Consider the following 19,967-nt stretch of genomic DNA (forward strand, 5'->3'; position numbering starts at 1 on the left):
TGTTGGTCTCTTCTCCCAAGTAACAAGTGATAGGACAAGAGCAAGTGGCCTCAAATTGTGCAAGGGAAGGTTTAGATTGGATATCAGGAAAAATTTCTTCATAGAAAGGGTTGTGAAGCCGTAGAACAGGCTGCCCAGGGCAGTGGTGGAGTCACCATCCCTGGAGGTGTTTAAAAGATGTGTGGATGAGGTTCTTAGGGACATGGTTTAGTGACAGAGTTAGGCTACAGTTGGACTCGATTTTAAGAGTCTCTTCCAACCAAAATGATTTTATGATTCCATAAATAGTTTACTAATTGATCAAAAAACTTTATACTCTTGACCTTGTAGAAGTCCCTTGTGAGGGGGCTGAGGATGTTTCAGCTTCAGGGTTACTGGAGAGATGGAGGAGGACTTGGGGGCTGGTCTTATAGCAAGAGGACAAAGGGGTACCTGGCCAAGCTGAAGCAAAAGCTTTGTTAGATCTGCTGAAGAGCAGCTTGAGTCTGACTCTGAGAAGCAGAAACCCATAAATCACCTGAGAGAAAGGGCTTTGCTTTCCCTCTGGTGTTCATCAGCACTTCCAGCAGCAGTTTGCATTGAGGTTGCTCTTCGACATTCACAATGTCTCAAGAGGTGTCACAACTCCTTCTCAGAAGCGAACCCTTTCCACACTAGTCTGCTGTCTTTTCATTTTTATCATAGAAAAATTAACACATAAACTCACTTAACCTTTTCTTATTATGTAAGCATTCACATGTGAAAAACGCCATGCTAACATAATGCTTTCTAAGTTACCTACATGTACAGGGATCTGTGAGCTGGGACAGGTGACTGTTCTTCTGATGTACCTTCCTATGGAAACAGGACTGTTGCCACCTGGTATTATCCACTCTAGCACTATTTTTAAGGTTAATTTAAAATCACCTAAATAATACGCATTCTCTCTTTTTTTGTTGTTGTTTGTTTGTTTGTTTTTACCACAAGGAGTTTACTTACTGATTTGCCATCAGTAAAAAGTGATCCCGAATTTCATCTAAAAATCTTTTAATTTCACAACTCCTTGAAAGACACCCACACAGTACTTGAGTACCTATGCAGTTTCCACAAGGGGATTGAAAAAAACCCCTAGCAGTAATCAGGGAAGTTGAATGCCAGCTGAGCCAAAAGATCTTTTGGTTATTAATGAATAGTTTCCAGTTTGGAGCATTAAGCAATTTGTTAGCTTGCAGCAGAGCCATTCACAAGTGGTTTAATTTATCTTGCTGGCAAGCATGCAGTTCAAAGGGGCAACAGTATATGCTCCAAAACGAGCAGACAGTCTCCATATGGAAGATTATTACTTATAAGGATGATTTTTGTATCATTTAGATCACTAACGATGGCTTCCAGTACAGTAACTCCAGAGTGCTGACCCTCTACGATGCAGTCTGCCAGGCTTGCCAATTCCATCCAACCGAACTTTGTAAATTAAAGGTAATTTAAAGAGCATAAAGGTTTAATATGGATCGTTCATCTCTTCCTTAGCCCTCTCCCTCCCTTTGATGTACTGTATGTAATAACTGCTTTAGAAGAGGAAAATCTATTCCACAGGTCAGCTGCACAGCTCTTTCGCAATCTCGTGGCTGTGATATTTTATTTTTTCCATATTTACCTGGGGTATGAATACCTGATAGAACATGCTTTATGATGCACCTTTCTCAGGCAGACACTACCAGAAAGACCACAGTTGACAATATTTATACTTTGAAGCTGTTAATGGAAGTAAATAAGGCGGAGGAGTCTCCCCGAAAAGCAGCTTCACTTCACTTTTGCAGTGTCTCCCCCAGGAAGCTATTTCACCTCTCCCCATCTGTCTGGCAAGGGCACTGAAACTGTAAGGTATATCGTTTCTATACCCATTTTCTGCCTTAGCAAGAGGTATGTAAGATGCTCGCTGTATAGTTTTTGTCATGTGAAAACACAACTGAGAGAACATAAACCATTCCTGCTTGCACTAAACCCTGCTCGGTACAAACACAGAGTGCTCGGATAGTTTCAAAACTGTAATCAAGAGTCTAGTGCTGCGTTTCAAACTGCCAAAGGGCCTGGAGAGCACTATCACCCTGTTTTCCTGGGGACTTTCGGGTGTAACGTCCCCCATCCCCTAAAAAAGAGCTCCCTGCTCTTAGTTTCTAAAGAGCTGAATTAAACGACTTTGCTGTTTTTCAGTGGGGCTTTAAAATAAACTTTGGGAGGGTATTGGGTGGCATATTCAAATGTGCTGATACTGTTCTCTTACCCTGGGGCAAGGATGAATGAATAGGAGACGACCAGTCTGCCTTTTTACAAAGCGAAGATTAATCAGGTATATCTTAACTCATTTGCCCCACTGTTATTAACACTAATGGGAAAATACAGTTTTCAAACTTTCGCTGATTGCAAGAACATATCGGTTACAAAAATAAAATGAAAGTTCACATTTTTTCAAATAAATCAGTGAACAGAAATTACTTTATAGGCCCAAACGAGGGCAAAACCACTTAAATTTCAGATTAAAATAATTGTGTCATATCCATTTCAATTAAAGCTAGGGTGGGTTTTTTTAATCAAAGGCTTTCCTTATTCTTACATTTTAGAAACTCAGAAATATATATGTTTTCTCAATATGCTGGTGTTCTCTAAGGATTACAATAATTTCTATCCTAAGATGCTTCAAGGGACTGTTTGAACTAGGCTTCCAATTGCATCAGACCACATTCTAATTATCCCCTCTTATAACATTACTTTGTAATACCTAAATTGCTTTCAGAAAAGGTGTTTCAATTAGAGGACATTTTATATCAGGCCATTTCACATTCCGTGTTCTTCTTTTATGGAGCCCATTCTGCATCACACTATCACATGCATCTTTTTCATCAGGACATCGAGCCTTTGAAAACAACAATGTAATAAAATCTAATTAACACCCAGATTTTAATGCTGAAGATTTGTCACGTTCTATCATGTTGAGGCAATTATGAGAGTCCAATTTCTTTTTCTACCTTACCCATTACTCTCAAAGTGGTATTATTTAAAATATTGACTGATCTACTTTGCAAAAGAAGTTGGAGAAAATAATAAAGCAGTAGATAGAAACCACAAGGCCAGTAACGGGACACACATCAGTCTCAGAAAAGCAACGTGCATTCACAGCAAGGAAACAGAAAAATGTCTTTGGCCCTGGTGGCTTCTCCCTGCTGCTGTCCCACCGCAGCGGTGACATCCCGTGTTCCCAACAGCGTCCCACGTTTTGTCAGGAACCTGCAACGTCAGATGAAGCCCCATCTGTGGGACGCCCCAATACAGGCTACAAGCAACAGGTAGAACTGTGCCACAGGACCTTCCCGTGGTGTAGATGTTTAATTACGCCTGTTAATTATGTCCCTGTGTTTGCTTCTCAGACAACCCAAGTGTCTTCAGCCCACTGGGAAGGCACAGGGACCCCTTGATCCTGGTGGCCACCTTAACTAGGAGAGGACCATGTCCCCAGTCTGCTGCGCCCACCATGCCCTGCATGGACATCAGCTGGGACGCTCTGCCCGACATGGGCACCATCCATGTGTTCTGCTGTTGCTCACAACCACCTCATGGAAACCTCAAATCTAATGCAGTTTTTTATTCTGCTTTTATATCGTCTCTTTTTTGTATTTTTAGCAAGGACCTCCAGAAATTATTAAATTACCAGAACACGATTCTAAAATTCTAAATAGAGCTTTCATGCAGTCTCAGTTTTTGTTGATCTCATGGAGCTCACTTTTGAGCTAATAATAATAATCATTATTATTATAATCATATTATAACCTTCACATTAGTAGTCACAGCGGAGAATAATGATCACATACACTACATTCTGTCACATTAATGTACAGGAAGCAACACACATGTTGCCTAAGCTAAAACATTCACAGCTACAAGGATCTCACACTGGAAACTCATGTCTTGTTTTCTCCCTGTTGGTTGAAAGCACCAGCATTTAAATTGCTCCTATATTATTGTTTCAAGAAACGGGCAAGTTTCTCCTTATCTCCAGAAATCATTAACTGCCAATTTCTTATCCTTATTTCTTTTTTCCTTACCTCCACCTCCCACCCATTTTTATTTCCTTTTTTGGCAGGAAAATACTTGTAATATAGATGGACTTTGCTATGGTGAAGGAGAGTCAAGCCCCACCAGTCCTTGTCTTCTCTGTGCACCTGATATTTCTAAGTTCACCTGGTCTATTAATGAAAGTAAGACAGTTTTTTCTAAGATTTAGAAGCAATTAGCTGGGAATTTATGGCTTGGTCTATGAAATCCATGGTTCCTTCATTCAGCTAACATGAATCTACCCTGCATAATAGCGTGAGTGGCCTGTTTACAATGGGGATAATTGGGTGCACCAGCAATGTAGACCGACCAGAAGCATCCAATAATCCACCGTTTGCACTATGCATCTGGGCACATATCTCAATCTGGCTGAAACTTGACAAATCCTAAATTAATAAAACCAAAATAACACCTGAAAACGCAGTTGTTGATGTGCTGGTGCCCCATGCAGTGCCCAGATCTGTCAGCTAAGGGTGATGGACCCCAAATACATCTGTCATCATCACACAGGTACAAATCTTTGAGGGAACAATTTGGGGAAAATACTGTTTTTAAAACACTGATGTATGTTTTAGGTATCTGGAGGAACTGTTTTCTTTCGCTGAGCGAAATCCTATGAAATGCCACACAGGAGACCCTGGCTTAGCAGGGAGTCTGAGTGACAGGGCTCAGCCACTCACTCATTACCTTCTCAGCCACAGACCCAAAAGGCTGATTGTGCAGCCCGTCGGGGCAGGGGGCATGGAGAAGGTGAATGCTGAATGCTAAGGGCTTCATCATAACTATTTCATGGCTACATCCCCAGTGTAAACAAAAAACCCCCACTTACCTAATGCTTTACAGATAATGCGTGTTTGAGCAGCATTAGCTTCACCACACATCTCCCCGCTTCCATAAGCACATTCACAGCTGCTCGATATAAAGATTATTCTGTAATATATCCATTTTATATGTAAATTTGTGCATTGGTCCTAGAAGGAGTTTCTCTGCACTTGTAGGTTCTGTAAACACAAGCAAATTTCAAGTGTATGTAAGTGACAGGACCAATTTGCATTTTTGGTTTGCGGTTTTATGTACCTTTAGGGTGACTAGGTCAACAAAACACTTAGAGTAAAAAATATTGCTCTTGTCCATGGGGAACAGCTGGGGATGCTCAGGGTCAGGGGCTCCTAGAAAGTACAAGGTATGGCAGGAGAACAGTGAGAGCTGTAACACCGTGGCTGGAGTCCAGAGCTCCAGTGGGGACACTGCCAAGAAGGACCAGAAAGGATCCAACAGTTTCCAGCGACACAAGAAGTCTTAAGTTGTCTGAAATCAACTACGGAAGCAAGAACACAATAGGAAGAGTGAGAGTCATTTGTGAAGCCTTTAAACTCCTTTCCCAGCCTAGCCACTTTGAATTTTCTCTATTTAAAACCATACATCTTTAGTTGATGTCCTAAAAAGTCCAGGTTTCGGAATTTAAAACTCCTTGTCAGGAAAAGGTGTAGGCAGCTCCATCCCAAGTGTCAGCCAACTAAAAATCCCATTGGGTGTTACTTTGGCGAGTATATCAAACGCCTACGGGTAAGCCAGGCCTGAAGAAGAGCTTGTAGACCTGAATTCTGTGGGCTTTCCCCCAGGGATATAGTTTAGTCTATTGAGAGATACTGTCTGTGACCCATAAACCTTGTCTCCTCTCTGTCCTTCCACTGCATCTGCTACAGCAGTAGCATCTCCAGGGATGAGCCGATCCTGATTGTCATACAGACAAACTCGTTAATACCCAGACAGCTTGATTTTAAAATTCAGAAAATGGCTTAAAAGGAAAAAAAAACCCAACCTACATTTGTTTGGGGATTTATAAAGCTAGAAGTGATTTGGGAAATCTGAAGCAGATCATGGTTAGCTTTTCAATAATTTCAAAACTTAGAAACATTATAACGGTTTGTCTGACTTGTTTTCAAAATTGTGAAAACCTTTTTTCAAATACTGCAATAATTGGGAGCGTATACATATATATATATATATATATATATATATATATATATATTCGCTGGATGGCAAAGAGATCTCTGTGGAATTAGAAACCCTTTTATTCACTGACTACTTTCAGAACATCTGATTTTATGTTATTTTGTGCCTACAACTTTTTATTACCCTCCATCCAGTTAACACCTTTGTGTTTATCTGTAAATGCATACCCAGCATCAATATTTCATTGATTACTTTGAGCACAACTTTTATGGGCTCCATGGTTTAAGTGTTTGTGAAATAAAAGGTAAATTAATAGATTGAAGCTTTCAACAGTTATGCCAGGCCAATCTGCTGGACAAGCAGTTTAGAAAGCCCTGATAGCACAGCAGCAATGAGTGGAGAGACACATTTAAATAACTGCTTAATGTGAGACATGTTATGGAAAGCAAAGCTTGATAAAAGGATATTGCACCACAAAAAAACCCTAATGATGACTTTCCACAAGTGTAATGCAAGGACACATGCAGTCCTTATGAGAACACATACACGGGTCATAGTTTTAAACTGTGGCTTGAAATTAATCCTTGGTATTAGAAATACTCTTCAAGTTAAACGTAACTACGGACAAATTACACTGTGAGAAGATTAAATATCAATACATGTCAATTTGTACTGCTGGGTAAAGAGGAGAGATGGCTGGAGACTGATGAGACTCAGGACATGGAGATGAAATTCCCAACCCTGCGCAGAGCTGCTGCCACCTCAGGGTACTCAGACAATCCTACTTTTCCTTGGTTCCTAATTATAAAATGTAATACTTTCCTCAACCTTGTCATCCTCACCTATTTATATTTTAAGTATCTTCAGGCAGCATTTGTCTTCAACTGAAAAACAGCCTTGTACAACTAGGCTTTTGTCTTCATTAAGGAAACACTGAATGTAAACAACATTAGAAATAACAATGCCAGTGGTGACGTTATCCACTGGTGTCACTGGGGACAGAGAACCTCAGCATCACCGGTGTGCCTCCACTGGCACTGAGGAGACTTTATTTCTGATGAAACGTCCAACTGAATACAAATTGCTCAGACTTAATTACCGCTCATGGGTAAAGGCAGAGGAGTCTACTCAATGGAAGAGTTATACAGTTTCCAGCCTCTCTGAGTTACCCATTTGTCATTCAGCATTTTGAGAATGAGTTTACTTCTATTTAGTGGATGGATGGATGGATGGATAGATAGATAGATAGACAGACAGATGTATTAGAAATATAGTTAACTGAAGTTTTAGTAAGAACTGGGGGACTAGTGGGAGGTTATGAAAGTCATGTCCAATCTCCTTCCATGCATCAGATAACACATCGAAAGTAACCAAAGTTCAGTATGGGAGAAAAGTTCAGTATGTGACATGAGAAAAATAGGAGGCAGGAGGAAAAAAGCATACTTTTTGGCAAAGCCATTTGGTGCCCCTAACATCTGAATCACTTCCTCCATCACTCTCAGGGTACGTTTTGTACCTTTTTCACTGAGAGCACTCCTACAAAGACCCGCGCTGCGAGTGTTTACGTGGGAAAAACTGGAATTTATGTAATCATGGTTTCATTTTTGCTGTTTAGACAACCTGCCTCCTGTGTTCCAGGCCCCCTCCAGCCAGCTGCTGACATTTATTGGTGAGAATTTTGTTTACCAGCTAATAGCGGCAGATCCGGAAGGGTCGGCTGTGCTATTCATCTTGGAGGCCGGGCCGCGGGATGTCAGGCTCTCTCCCGCTGGCCTTCTGATCTGGAAAGTTGATTCAGAAGAAACGCAGACCTTTGAATTCACTGTGTCGGATGAATGCAATGCACAGAGCAGATACTCTATTGAGGTAAGGGAATGAACGCTTTAAAGGAAAAACAAAACAAACCTGTTTATCATGTCATTGCTTGGGTGCAATTGTCATTATGGCTAATAATTTGTTACTGTCTTGAAAACTAAGACTTCAGCGGTTTCCTCATAAGTGTATATTATTCAGCACAGCAATAATGATCAATTAATGGAATAAATATCTCTGAGAACATAGAAGCTATATATACAAGGAAGAGAGAGTGCTATTGATTGCTGTTCGAAAGAACACTCTTGCAGAGCCTTTTAATGGTTCATTAATCTGCTTTAAAATTCACATTCTCCATTTGGATTGCAGAAAAAAAGCATATAACATAAAAGACCAAGTTTTAGCTAAAAAAGGGAGATTATAACTCATTCTCAATGATATTTTTAGAGGGTGTCTTGCTCTTATGTCATTACTCCACACTTTAAGTTTCTTGGCAGAGCTTGCGCGTTGCTTTGTCTTACTGTATAGCTTAACATTAATCCTGTGATGGGGTGAGCTAATAACGTGGGATGCAGACTCCTGACATAAGAACAGTTTTGTGAAGATTTTTATTTCTAAAGATTCCTATTTTTACTCTTTCAAACCACGATCATCAAAATTACCAATCTGCCGAACCCACACAACGAAGGGGAAACTGGAGTCTAGGTATGGTTTTGAAAGAAATATTTCAAACTAGCCCTATGTTTAACTAGGTGAGATAATGTGAGGTTTGACTCAGTTGCAGTGCTGTTCTTGTACCTACATAAAATACAACTACGGACCTCTCTTCCCTAAAGAGAGAGACCAGGTGAGGAATTCCACAACCATGTTCCTGCCTGGGAGCTGTGTGTAAAGTGGAACAGTAAGGAAAGCAGGCAAAGAGAAGAGATTTTTCATTTCTTCTTTGAAGAATAAGGAACAAATTCTGCCCTCAGATACTATGTAAAAACTGCTGCTATAGCAAATACACATTTTTATCTTATAAGAAGTTAGAATGTGCCCCTAAATTATGAAAAATAAATCCCTTTGAAGTTATGCTTTCAATCAAACAAATATGCTGAGTATGAGACCAACTATCCAGACAAAGGAAACGGGTTAGCATTAAGTTTTCCTAATATTTGGTAACATGTTTGCACTGCAAATCTGTCCCTTCCTAAAGGGTAACAATAAACCTCTCAGCTGTGATTATTCGGAGGACTCTTACCATGACTCCCTCTTCCCTTCCTCAGGTTGGAGTGAAGCCCTGCGGCTGCCTCAATGGTGGAACGTGTGTCACCAACATTAAATTCCCTCCAGGGCTTGGTGAATACCTGTGCTTGTGTCCAAACGGATTTGATGGAGAATTTTGCCAGGAAGATATTAATGACTGCAAATCAAACCCCTGTGGCAGCGGAACATGCGTGGACAGCGTGGAGAGCTACTTTTGTACATGTCCCCCTGGTCTGGGAGGTAAAACCTCACTGTTTCCATCTCTGATTGAACTAGAGATATATTGTGCTATGGGATACACAAGCATCAGTCAAATATAAGCCTCCTCTTCTGCTCCCATGGCTTAGCTTCAGACAGATAGAAAATGGGCAAAACCAGCTATCTAATCACCCATACTCACAGAAGGAGAAATGACCCAAAGCTCTGTGGTCCTGAAATGATCACTCAAGGAGGCTGCAAAACTCCCTGCTCTCAGTTTCCACCTGCTAATTTCCATGGATTTGTCCATCCATGAGGTGAGCTGGGAGAACATTGAGCAAAAGAGAGAAAAGGCAAAGATCCAGGACCCTTTCACACTCCATGGGATTTTACTAAATTAAGCTAATGAAAGAACTGAGAGTTAACGATTCCTCTAGGTCTAGGAAGAAGAAGTAGATACGGAAAAAAAGCAAAAATAAATTGTCCTTTAGTCCCACTTGAAGCTTCATTAAATTTAAACATTAGAAAACCACAAACCCATTTGGTTGTCAGACATGCTGATGGAACAAATCTAACCTTTGAAACCCCTAGATGATTTTAAGAAACACAAGGAAGAGGAATGATCACTGCACCAAAAAAAGAGAAATGTTCTTTTAAAAAAGTAGAATAAGAAGCGTGAAGAAGCTGGAGAATGAAATGCAGTGCGGCCAAAGAGGTGGATGCAAGACATACAGTGCAAACAGGAAAACCTGAAATGCGAGGAGAAAGAGAAGCAGCTAACAGATGATGTAGATGAGGAGAAATTATGTTGGTACCCATCATACAAGTTCTAGTCAGCTTCACTGCATTCAGGACACCTGTGAATAATTCACACATGTGAAAAAGTGCTTATGCAGCATGTGGACAATTGGCCTGTGCTCTGCAGACTGGAGCGGACAGAGCCACCCATTAGACTCCACTGCATTAAACTTCAGGAGCCTGGCTGAGCTGCTGGGTCTTACAAAGTGGCCACCACGTCCTCCAAGCTGGGACCCGCACTCCAGCTGTGCCTAACACCACTCGCTTCCAACATAACAGAGTCTCACATTGCCCTAAATCTCTTGCAGTTTCATGGAAGCTGTGGTCTTTCCATTTGTAGTTCGGCTCTTAAGGAGGTACGAGGCAAATCTGAATATACAGGACTTGAGCAGGATTTCTAAACGTGGCTCTTGCTTCGCTTCGCAAAGGGCCACTTAAAATAGCAGCCATTGGAAAGTAAAGACATTGTGTTGCTATCTGCCCTTGTCAAATTAGTTTCCCACAGGTGAGCGGGGCTAAGTGGAAATGTGTTAGAATATCTCCTAGACCAGAACCATTTCAAAAGCAGAGTAAGACCAAAACACGTTAAGCTGAGCTCAGATTTCTGTCTTTGAACCTGTCAAAAACCCTACCCTGTTCACATATTAAAGCATTAGATTCATGAAACCCATAATATTGGCTGCCGTACAGCTCTATAGGTTCGAAAAATCCAGTCGAAGTAACATCGACTGCACATAATTCTTACTGCTCATCGTGTGGATATATAGAAGAAACTAAATTATAAACAAAAGCAATGAACAGATTTTACTCAATGGGCTCATACAGGTAGCAAGGTTCCCTTTCTGCCTTTCAGCAGTTCATGAAAACTTCTTCATTTTGTCACATGAGACTGCAAGTCCAGATTTCATTAACTATAAAGTATCAGTAACAATGAAAAATCAAAAAAACATTCAGAAGTGGGAGTTCAGAAAACAAGGCCTAAAAGATGTAGGACGCACAGACATTATTAACTCCAGGTGATGTTAGCAAATAGTGAAAACCTGCTGCTATCCAAAGTGTTTCTGCCACTGAAGACTCTACTGATGCGAGAACACACAAGCCTAAGCATGAAGAATAAAGTTAAAAAATGAATGTTTGATTAAAATATAAAAATCCCCAAACCAAACAAACATATACAGCATGTCTTGAATCCCCCTGGAAATATCATTCCTATGAGAACAGGGAAGTTTGGGAACATTTTTGGCTGCATTTAGTTAAACACTTGGAAATATACTATGAGAACAATTCTTCATTGCTGGTCAGAAGATGGACTGAAACAATAAAATCCAATATAATTCCAGGAGTTAATAGCTTCAGTGGATCTGCTCCTGTTGTTTGATCATCACCAGTGTCACACTGCTGCCCTCCTCACTTTATGCGGTATTGCACACAAATGGAGTGAAATCAAGCTGTATTATTCCATGTAAAACAGTCTGCCATAATTACAATGCATTGTTTAAAAATTCACACAGAACATATTCCGAAATGTGGTTCCTATTCCTACACAAACAGTAATGAATGAAATATCCAACACTTCAAAATAACACAACACAACATGCAGCTGACTTAGAGACAAGGGCAGAGGATACCTCCATGGCCAGAGAAACACTGGGTTTTCCTGAACCCTTAATTCCCACTGGATTAAATAAATGCCCATTGTTTTTGCTGTACTTCCCTCGTCAAAATGCTAAAACACAAGCAACAACACGAAAAAAAAATGATTGAGCGAAACAGGAATGTATCTCAAAGTTTTAATAGCAGGTGAAAAATTATAAGCAAGTGGAGCTGAAAGCCAGCTGGGAAGTAGATGATTTTACTTCAGGGCAGGTTTTGTGACAACAATAAAAGCTCATCCTTGATGTTGTGTTTATGTCTCAATTCCCCAGAAAACCATCAATAATCTAATGAGAAGGCAATGCTACCCTGCTCAAGTGACAGCACCACTTCACCATCAAATCTTCACAAATGATAGCGAACAGGTAGTAGAAACAAAAAGTTAACTCTTTTGAGAGCTTCTCAGACACCACTGCGAGAGAAACAGCAGCACAAGGAACACAGCGTGTTGCTAAGCGGTGGAAATTCGTGTGCATGGGTGTAATTTAGGATATAATTTAGCAATGGGAACAAGGTGGGGAGAGAAGCCATTGGAAAATCTGAGGGAAGGATCACTCCAGGATTATTACCACTTTGAATTTCTGCAGAGACTTATATGCGCTTATCTCATCGAGTATTCAAAACACATTCCTTTTTCTTTGACATCATTAACAAGAATTCCTGTTTTTCCTTCTCTTGGCTACTGAAAGCAAGAACATCACCCACCCGAGAACAGAGCTCATACCTGAAAACTGTATCTCAACCACAACACCATTCTTTCATTCCCCATGTACCATCCATTAATATAAAATTGAGGGGTGGAAGATGAAATTACAATTTCATTTTACTTTTCAGGAACCTGAAGGAAACTCCCAAGATTCATTCATGGTTTGTAATTACCACAGAGTACCTAAATGAATCAACCTAGAGTCAACTTAAGGTGAAGACACTCAAAAACCTTTTCTCTGCAGCTGTAGGTGGTCAACTCCCCTCAAGGCGCAAAACAACCTTCTCAGCCAATTTCTTGTGCACGGATGGAGAAGCAGAGCTGGCACAGAAACAAATATTCCAACCTTGCAACCTAAAGATCTTGCATTCCTATTATTTTTATTTGTACTATAGCAGTGCCAAGAGAATTGAGACCCCTTTGTGTTGCAGTGCACCGGAGGTCGTGCAAACAGAATAACTGACGCTTCTTGTTGCAGGCAGTTTTTACCAGTTCCTGCTGCTTCTTTTACAACCTTCAGCCAAGTTTCAGACTTTGCAAACATTTGTCCTTGGACTCAGCTGGACTATCATTATGCCCAAATTGATCAGACACTGTTCAAAATCCAATCTCTCCGAGTAAAATGAAGTGCTTGCACGGTTCCACCTTTACGTTACAAAAATCAGTCAAGTGACTGAATTTTAAAATTTAGCTTGTTACTGATGGTGTTCCTTTGCTTTTTGTAATTCATCTTTGACATTTTAAAGGCAGCCCTTTGCAGCAAAAATAGAGGATGTAGGAGGGGGGAGAGGGGACCTGAGGAGAAGTGGTTGTTGCTACTGAAACTGGGAACTTCCTGCCTACTTCAATTGTCTATGGTATCATGTTTAGTCTTTATATGATATTTGGAGAAGAAAAATAATTACTTTTTAAATCAGAGGGTAACTCATTCAATATTTTCCAGAATGTGATGTCTAATAATTTCCGAGCGTGTCATCAGAAAGCAGTACCAGAGAAAAGCAGCTTGATGCTACGAATGTGCTAATTAAATCATACAATAGAAACAGTAATCCAAAATCTAACAAGTGAGGGGGAAAAGTAAATTAAGCCCCACAATACTACGTGATGTCCAACTTATGTAACAGAAGCAAGAAGCACGCAAAACCAACTTAGCTTGAGATGGCACCAGAAGAGGGACGTGGCTTTTGTGCCACTGTTCGGGTTTTGTTTGTTTGTTTTCACAAGACATAAGAAGGTGAATTCACTAACATTTTTAGGCAGCTTAATCAAGAGAGACTTCAATTTCACTTTTTACATGGAGATGCTATTTTAACTTGAAAGGAACAATGGAAGCTATCTGAAATGCTGAAGCAATGAGAGATTATATTGTAGGAGATGAATAATAATGTTCTGTCTTTATCATCCTGTAATTCATTTCACTATGAGAATTTTTTTTGAAAAAAAAATATTCTATTATCCTATAATCTTCTTTCATGATAAAGCTGGATGTCTGATACGGAACAAGCCTTCCTGTACCTTCTGGTATGTCTTGAAGCAAGTATCTGGACCAGAAGTTGTCCCAATCTCCTTGGGTATCCTAGAGATGCCTGGATAGAAATGACAGGGACTAGTTTACAACCTGCTGTCAGGGCACAGTATTCTGGTAACCAGCAATAGCCAAGTTAAGTTTTCCCAAGTGCACAGAGACAGCAGAATGCATACAAGAAGCCTGAAGGACTTTTTAACAATGTTATGTGTGATTACTCAGATAGTAATTTTAGCTTTTGGGTCACCTTCACCTATAGGTACCAGCTGAACCATTCAGAGTTGTGAATTCAAATATCAGTTGGGTCCAGGAAGTTTAAAACCGTATTTCCAAAATCAGCAACAGCCAAGACACATTGGTTTGGGTTTCGATCCTATAGCAGCTTATCTTCTGTACACCAGCACTGTGCCTCAGAGATATTTTCAACAGGTTTCTTCAAATTTTAGTTTAAATAGGAAAAAAAAAGTGTTTTTAAAAAAAATCTGGTCATTTTTTAATGTTTACCTTCAGCCAGAGTCTATCAGGCTGGTTCACAATAAGCTATTAGTTATGTGAGGTTCACATAGAAACAAAAAGCACAATAGGTCAGTACATGGCTCTTCATATCCTAAAGCCAAGATGGTGATGTTCATTGCTTTCTTCAGTATATGACAAAGACCTCACATAAACAAGACAACAAAAGCAGCAACAAAGATGTGAAATGCAGGGGAAATAATTCATTAAACCAGCAGTTTTCTACGAGCAGTAGTCTGAAGTTCAGTACTTCTGGTTCCACTAACAACAGTAACACACAGTGTGATAAAAGCAGGTTTAAGTGAGACGGGGCGAATTTGGCACTAACATGATCTGGTAACGAGTTTACGCATGAGAAGTAAGCGTTAGTCTGCTTCAACATTTGAGCTGAGGAATAAACAGGGAACCTTACCTGATTGTTAACCTCCCCTTTGTTTTGCCACAGGTCTCAACTGTCAGGAAGACAGGAATGAATGTGAAGAGAGTCTTTGTTTTCCAGGAGTGTCTTGTATTAACACCTTTGGATCATATGCATGTGGAATTTGCCCCAGTGGGACGGAGGGAAATGGTAAAATCTGTAAATGTAAGTGTTTGCATGATTTATTTTAATAGATGGGGAAAAAATGCGTCCAATTCTACTACTATTATCCTTAATTATTTTGCCACTCTCTTCAAGTACAGACCTTTAAATATCTGTATCATATTACTGTCATATTATATTAATATGGATAATTGCGAACTGGTCTCTCTTTGCTATTTTTCACTACAGTTTAGTTCCATTTCGATTAGAATGAACAGCAGCATACAAAAAAACATTTTCCAGATGCCAGCTGGATAAGTTGCCAAGGATGTTCCCCATGTTCTCCACTATTTCAACCCTAAATACACCATTCACTAAGAAGTACTTGGGGAGCACCTCCAGGACTCCATTGGGGTTGGGGAACGCTGTGTAAGCGGTCCACAGCTGCTCAGCTCCAGCTTGGCCTAAATTCCTGCCACAGGTCCCAACTGGTGAAGGAAATGGCTAGGAACAATTTTACACCTGCTCAGTATTTGTTTTTGGGGCAACTGACTCTTTAGTATAAAGACCACAGTGAGTTTGTGCACTGCTGAGGCCTTCCCAGTGCGCAGGCCGCGGCCTACTCACGCTCTGCTTGTTTCAGTCCTATACACGTAAGTCTCCTCCAAAAACAACATTTTGTTGGCCAGAAAGAGAGAAATCAGAACTTGAAGTGTTTCGCGCTTGTTTGTTTGCTGGGGTAACTGCAGGATGCTGACACCAGCAGGACTGCCTTTGCCAGATTTACCAAATATCCTGTGAATTGCACTGCCAAATGTCCATATAGATTGTTTTCTTTGCTGGATTATTTGGCCACATTGGTTATTTCAAAGTGATTTTGCATCTGTTTTGCTAACACATATTTTTGTAGCTGATTTGACCAATGAAGAAAGAATACATAAATGATGCCCTCTTAAAAAAATACATCAGAAATGTAACTTCTTTACATTTTTTTGAATTACAAAAAGATTTCTCTATTTCCAAAAATGCATGTTTCTTAGAAGCAATAAACCTGAGGGTTTCCTTGTTCATCCAAAATAGGACAGAAATCACTCTTTGTAGTTCTGATATACAGACTTAGCGTACCTACTCATACTTCCCTTGCTTAAGCAAGTATAAAGGCTTCTGAGAGGAAGGAGAAGAAAGCTGAAGTAATTTTATAGCTCTTAGAACAGCTCAGTGCATTCTATATTAAATATCTAAAGAATCCTAATCTCAGGCTTTATTAAGAGTACAGAATATCCAAAAGACCCATAGCAACAGTTGTTTAACTTGCAACATTACCCATGTAGACTTTACAATCTCTAATTCACTCAACAAATTATCTTAAAATTGTGCAGAAATCAGTGTTTTCTAGAGCCTCCACCAAACAATTCTCCTCTTTACATCCATGTATACTTTGTACAGGTATTTTAACACATACAAAGTTTGCAGATGAACTAAAGGAAGCCAAAAAGCATCTACAACACAGAAGCTTTCACAGGTCCCAGTGTGTAGTGCAGCATCTCCATCCAAGTAACAACACTGTCTAACGCACAGGGACCCGAGCCCTCCTCACTGCCCCCAGCTCAATAAAAGATCACTGTGCATATTAAGTACATCTCCCAGATAAAGTTCAGTGAGTTCCAGTATAGTCATTTTTTCCATATTTGTGATGAAGCTTTGCTGCATGTCAGCAGCTGACTCACCCGATTTGCCTTTATTTGCTTGATGGTTGGCTTCCAGAACAAACTTATGTCAGGTTATCTGATTTGCTGTTACTGTTGCTTTTTATCATCAATCACAGCTAAGCTGTAACACCTTGTTTCCTTGTCTCCATGCTTGCTTTTCACAGCTGTGCTTGCTGCTGACATTACAAAAGCTTTAAGCACTGAAGAAGGGAATGGCAAAGGTGAATTGAACAAGACTGAGGTTAAGCAGCTACTGCGACCCTTAGAGGCAAAGGATTCTTCTGTAATTAAGAATTTTAGCATAAGTGATAGACACGGTAGGTATACAAGGTTATGAAACCCTTTCCAGTTGCTGCAGTTTACTTATGCAGAAATCATACATTTTTATTACCTTAACAGTAAACATAAACTAGCTGTTCATAATACATCACAGAAAGAGAAAATCAAAACCACCCTCAATATATCAGACTGGATTGGTGCTAAACAATTTTACATGGGAACAGAGCCACTACAGCACCAGCAATCAGAGTGGCCAGCCTTAACTAGAAATCACGTCGCTTCTGCAGGTAAAACAAAATCACTCCAAATCTTAGTGATCAATGGAAAGCACGATGCTAAGAACGACAGTTTATGCCAACCTGCCATCGCCAAGCGATGCTGACATTTTATTTCAGCGTTTGACAGGCAGCCACTGAATTAAGGCTGGGTTTTGAGCACGAGGGAAGATCGACTCTTGAAGTATGAACTTGACGGTGGCAGCTGCTTTTCCCAGACACGGAGCACATCATTCCTCTCTAGCAGGGGTATGCACCTGAACACTGCTTAAGTTGACCCAGTTCTAAAGGGTATTGTATTTTTAGTTTATTTTCTCGTGAAGGCAGGGAGCAGAAGAATTGAGGCTGGACATGTCTGCTGTGTAGGTGCATATATAAAGGGTTTTGGTTTTTTTCTCACCTTCTTTTGTGTATCTATACCAGGCCAGCCAACACCTAACCAGAACATGCCTCTTACAGGTATCCATCATAATGCTGCGAGCAAGGTGCAAAAATAAAGCTGCAAATACTTGAGAATCATGATGGAGACCTCACTGAGGGCAATTTAAAAAGATCTACAATGATCATTAAGATTTTATTCATCATCTGTTCTCTGTCTTGACACTATTAAATACTTCACAGGCAGTTCATATACACTTGCTATTCAGTGACATCATAACTGATAAATTATTACATATTACCAGAGTGTTAAATTTTGCATGTAATACTAAGATAATTAAAGTAATCTCCTGTCATACAAGGTCTGACACATTAAGGATGATTTCTAGATCAGAAACCCATGTACTTGACAGAGTATTTTTAAAAGCACGGTATATGTGCTGCAAGCTTTGATTATTACCTTCCAATTACAAAAGACAAAAGGATGTCGATTAATACAATTTCTCTGTTAATCTTTCACTCATGATAAAAATTACAGTTTCTATATTATCCATGATAAATGCCAAACAACTTTGAGTAATAAACTTGAAAACATGTAATTAGAGGACTAATAAATCTTGCTTTAATGAGAAACAGCTGTTCTGTTACACTGTGCCTACAGGACATCCTCATGTTTGGCTCAAGGTTTGGGAACATTATGCATTAGTTAGACATTAAAAGAATAAAAGCAGTTTTAAAGCTTTAGTCAGGCTCAGGTAGTCACTGCTTAATATTATATATGCATTTGATTTGAGAAGTCATTAAAACATGATTGAATTCCCTTCTTTTTAGGCCATGCAGCACCACTGTCACATATTACCACCTGCGCCAACAGGCCGTGTTTTCCTGGAGCGTTGTGTTTTGATCGGAAACCCCCTTACATTGGATATGTCTGCGGCCGATGTCCTGCAGGGTTTTTCGGAAATGGTCGAACCTGTACCAAAATCCCCAGGCCAGGTACTTTCTCATTTTTAGAATTTTAAAAAGGTTTTGCATACAAAGGCTGTAAGAAAATATTAACTAGTATGGTATTACAACACAATGTACTTTCTAATCGAACACTAAAGACTTTTTTTCTTTCGTTCTTACCTGACGAGCAGCTAGCAGGTCTTATTTCAGGAATACCTGGCTCTGCGAGCTGAAATTCACTAGTTCAACCACCTCATTTGCCGCTAGGGAGAATTCTTCACAACAGGACTTACTAGACGGTATGAATCACCACATATGTATTTCTACCACTGGCAAAGGATTTCAAAACCTGTTTCCTCCTCGGGAAGATCAGAACATGACACATGCCAGTATCGCTCTGCTTCCCTTCTTTCCTAATTCTTTTGCTGCAAGGCATCTGTTCTCCAAGGTGACCTGTGAAGATGATAAACAAAGTGTCACCGAAGAACAACTACACCAACAACTAAAGGCAACAGATAATTAAAGCATTTCAATAGTATCATTTGTACCCTGAGCAATAATCTTCCTTAGGGAGCTCTGAAGCTCAGCTGGTCCCATTAATCTCTGAGGACTGATCATTAGAAGAGGTCTTCTGCTGTGATAAAAGACAAGCTGGGTCCTGACCTCAGGCAGAGAGTGGCAATAGCATAGCAACCACTCATCAGTCATCCGAGCCTGCTCTCTCTCCATGAAATTCTCGTAATTCAATGTACGGCTTTCGAGGGACAGTCTGGATGGTTGTCCCCTTTTTACTGCACAGAGAGATTTGCCAAGAGACCTCATGTTTATTCCTTAATAACAGTAGTTACTAGGTCAGATTTCTTGGTTCCTTCTTGTTCTTAAGTATTCCAGACAGACTTGCTTGAAACCTGACAAGTTGTTCTCCAGCCTCCTCCACTTGACAGACCCACCTTCGCTCCCTGTTCCATATCCAAATCAATGACTGTTACCCTAGTGCTCTATTTTGATGCACACTCTCAAAGCGGAAGCAATTTTACTGCTCAGTGTAGGTATCATCCAATTTCTTTGAACTATAAATTGATTTTAGCCAGCTCGCTAAATCTAAAGGTCACAAAAATAAACCCAACGTTTTTCTTTCTCTAGCAATGAGTATGTACAATATATTACTCAGTTTGTCAGAGTCACGAAGTCAGCTATTGACTCTTCTATAACTTGGTGAAGCTGTAAAAGCAGTTGAGCAAAAAGAAATAAATCGTTGTGCATATAAATAAACTAACATTTCTGTTATTGCCCAAAGCTGCACCTTGTCATTAATAGGATAATGGGATATATATTGTACACCCCAAAGGTCATTTAAGTGCTG

At 40.0% G+C, this 19,967-nt stretch overlaps 1 protein-coding gene across 7 annotated transcripts in view; it reads left to right on the forward strand.

Annotated features, from left to right (window-relative positions):
- Positions 1-19,967, forward strand: part of LOC136103416 (von Willebrand factor D and EGF domain-containing protein-like) — a 183,470-nt gene that overhangs the window by 104,072 nt on the left and 59,431 nt on the right. For 5 of the 7 annotated variants that reach the window (XR_011739932.1, XM_065841488.2, XM_071810732.1 and 2 more), the window contains 7 exons: positions 1,351-1,455; positions 4,115-4,229; positions 7,658-7,908; positions 9,123-9,342; positions 14,941-15,078; positions 16,889-17,041; positions 18,488-18,652. Coding sequence is in view for 6 of the 7 variants with exons in the window: in XM_065841488.2 (XP_065697560.1) it covers positions 1,351-1,455; positions 4,115-4,229; positions 7,658-7,908; positions 9,123-9,342; positions 14,941-15,078; positions 16,889-17,041; positions 18,488-18,652 (1,147 nt within the window). In the remaining variant the exon portion in view is untranslated. The remainder of the gene's footprint in view (positions 1-1,350; positions 1,456-4,114; positions 4,230-7,657; positions 7,909-9,122; positions 9,343-14,940; positions 15,079-16,888; positions 17,042-18,487; positions 18,653-19,967) is intronic. The other 2 variants (XM_071810734.1, XM_071810733.1) reach the window with 2 other exon arrangements.

The sequence above is a fragment of the Patagioenas fasciata genome, chromosome 7, assembly GCF_037038585.1.
Source record: "Patagioenas fasciata isolate bPatFas1 chromosome 7, bPatFas1.hap1, whole genome shotgun sequence".
NCBI lineage: Eukaryota > Metazoa > Chordata > Aves > Columbiformes > Columbidae > Patagioenas > Patagioenas fasciata.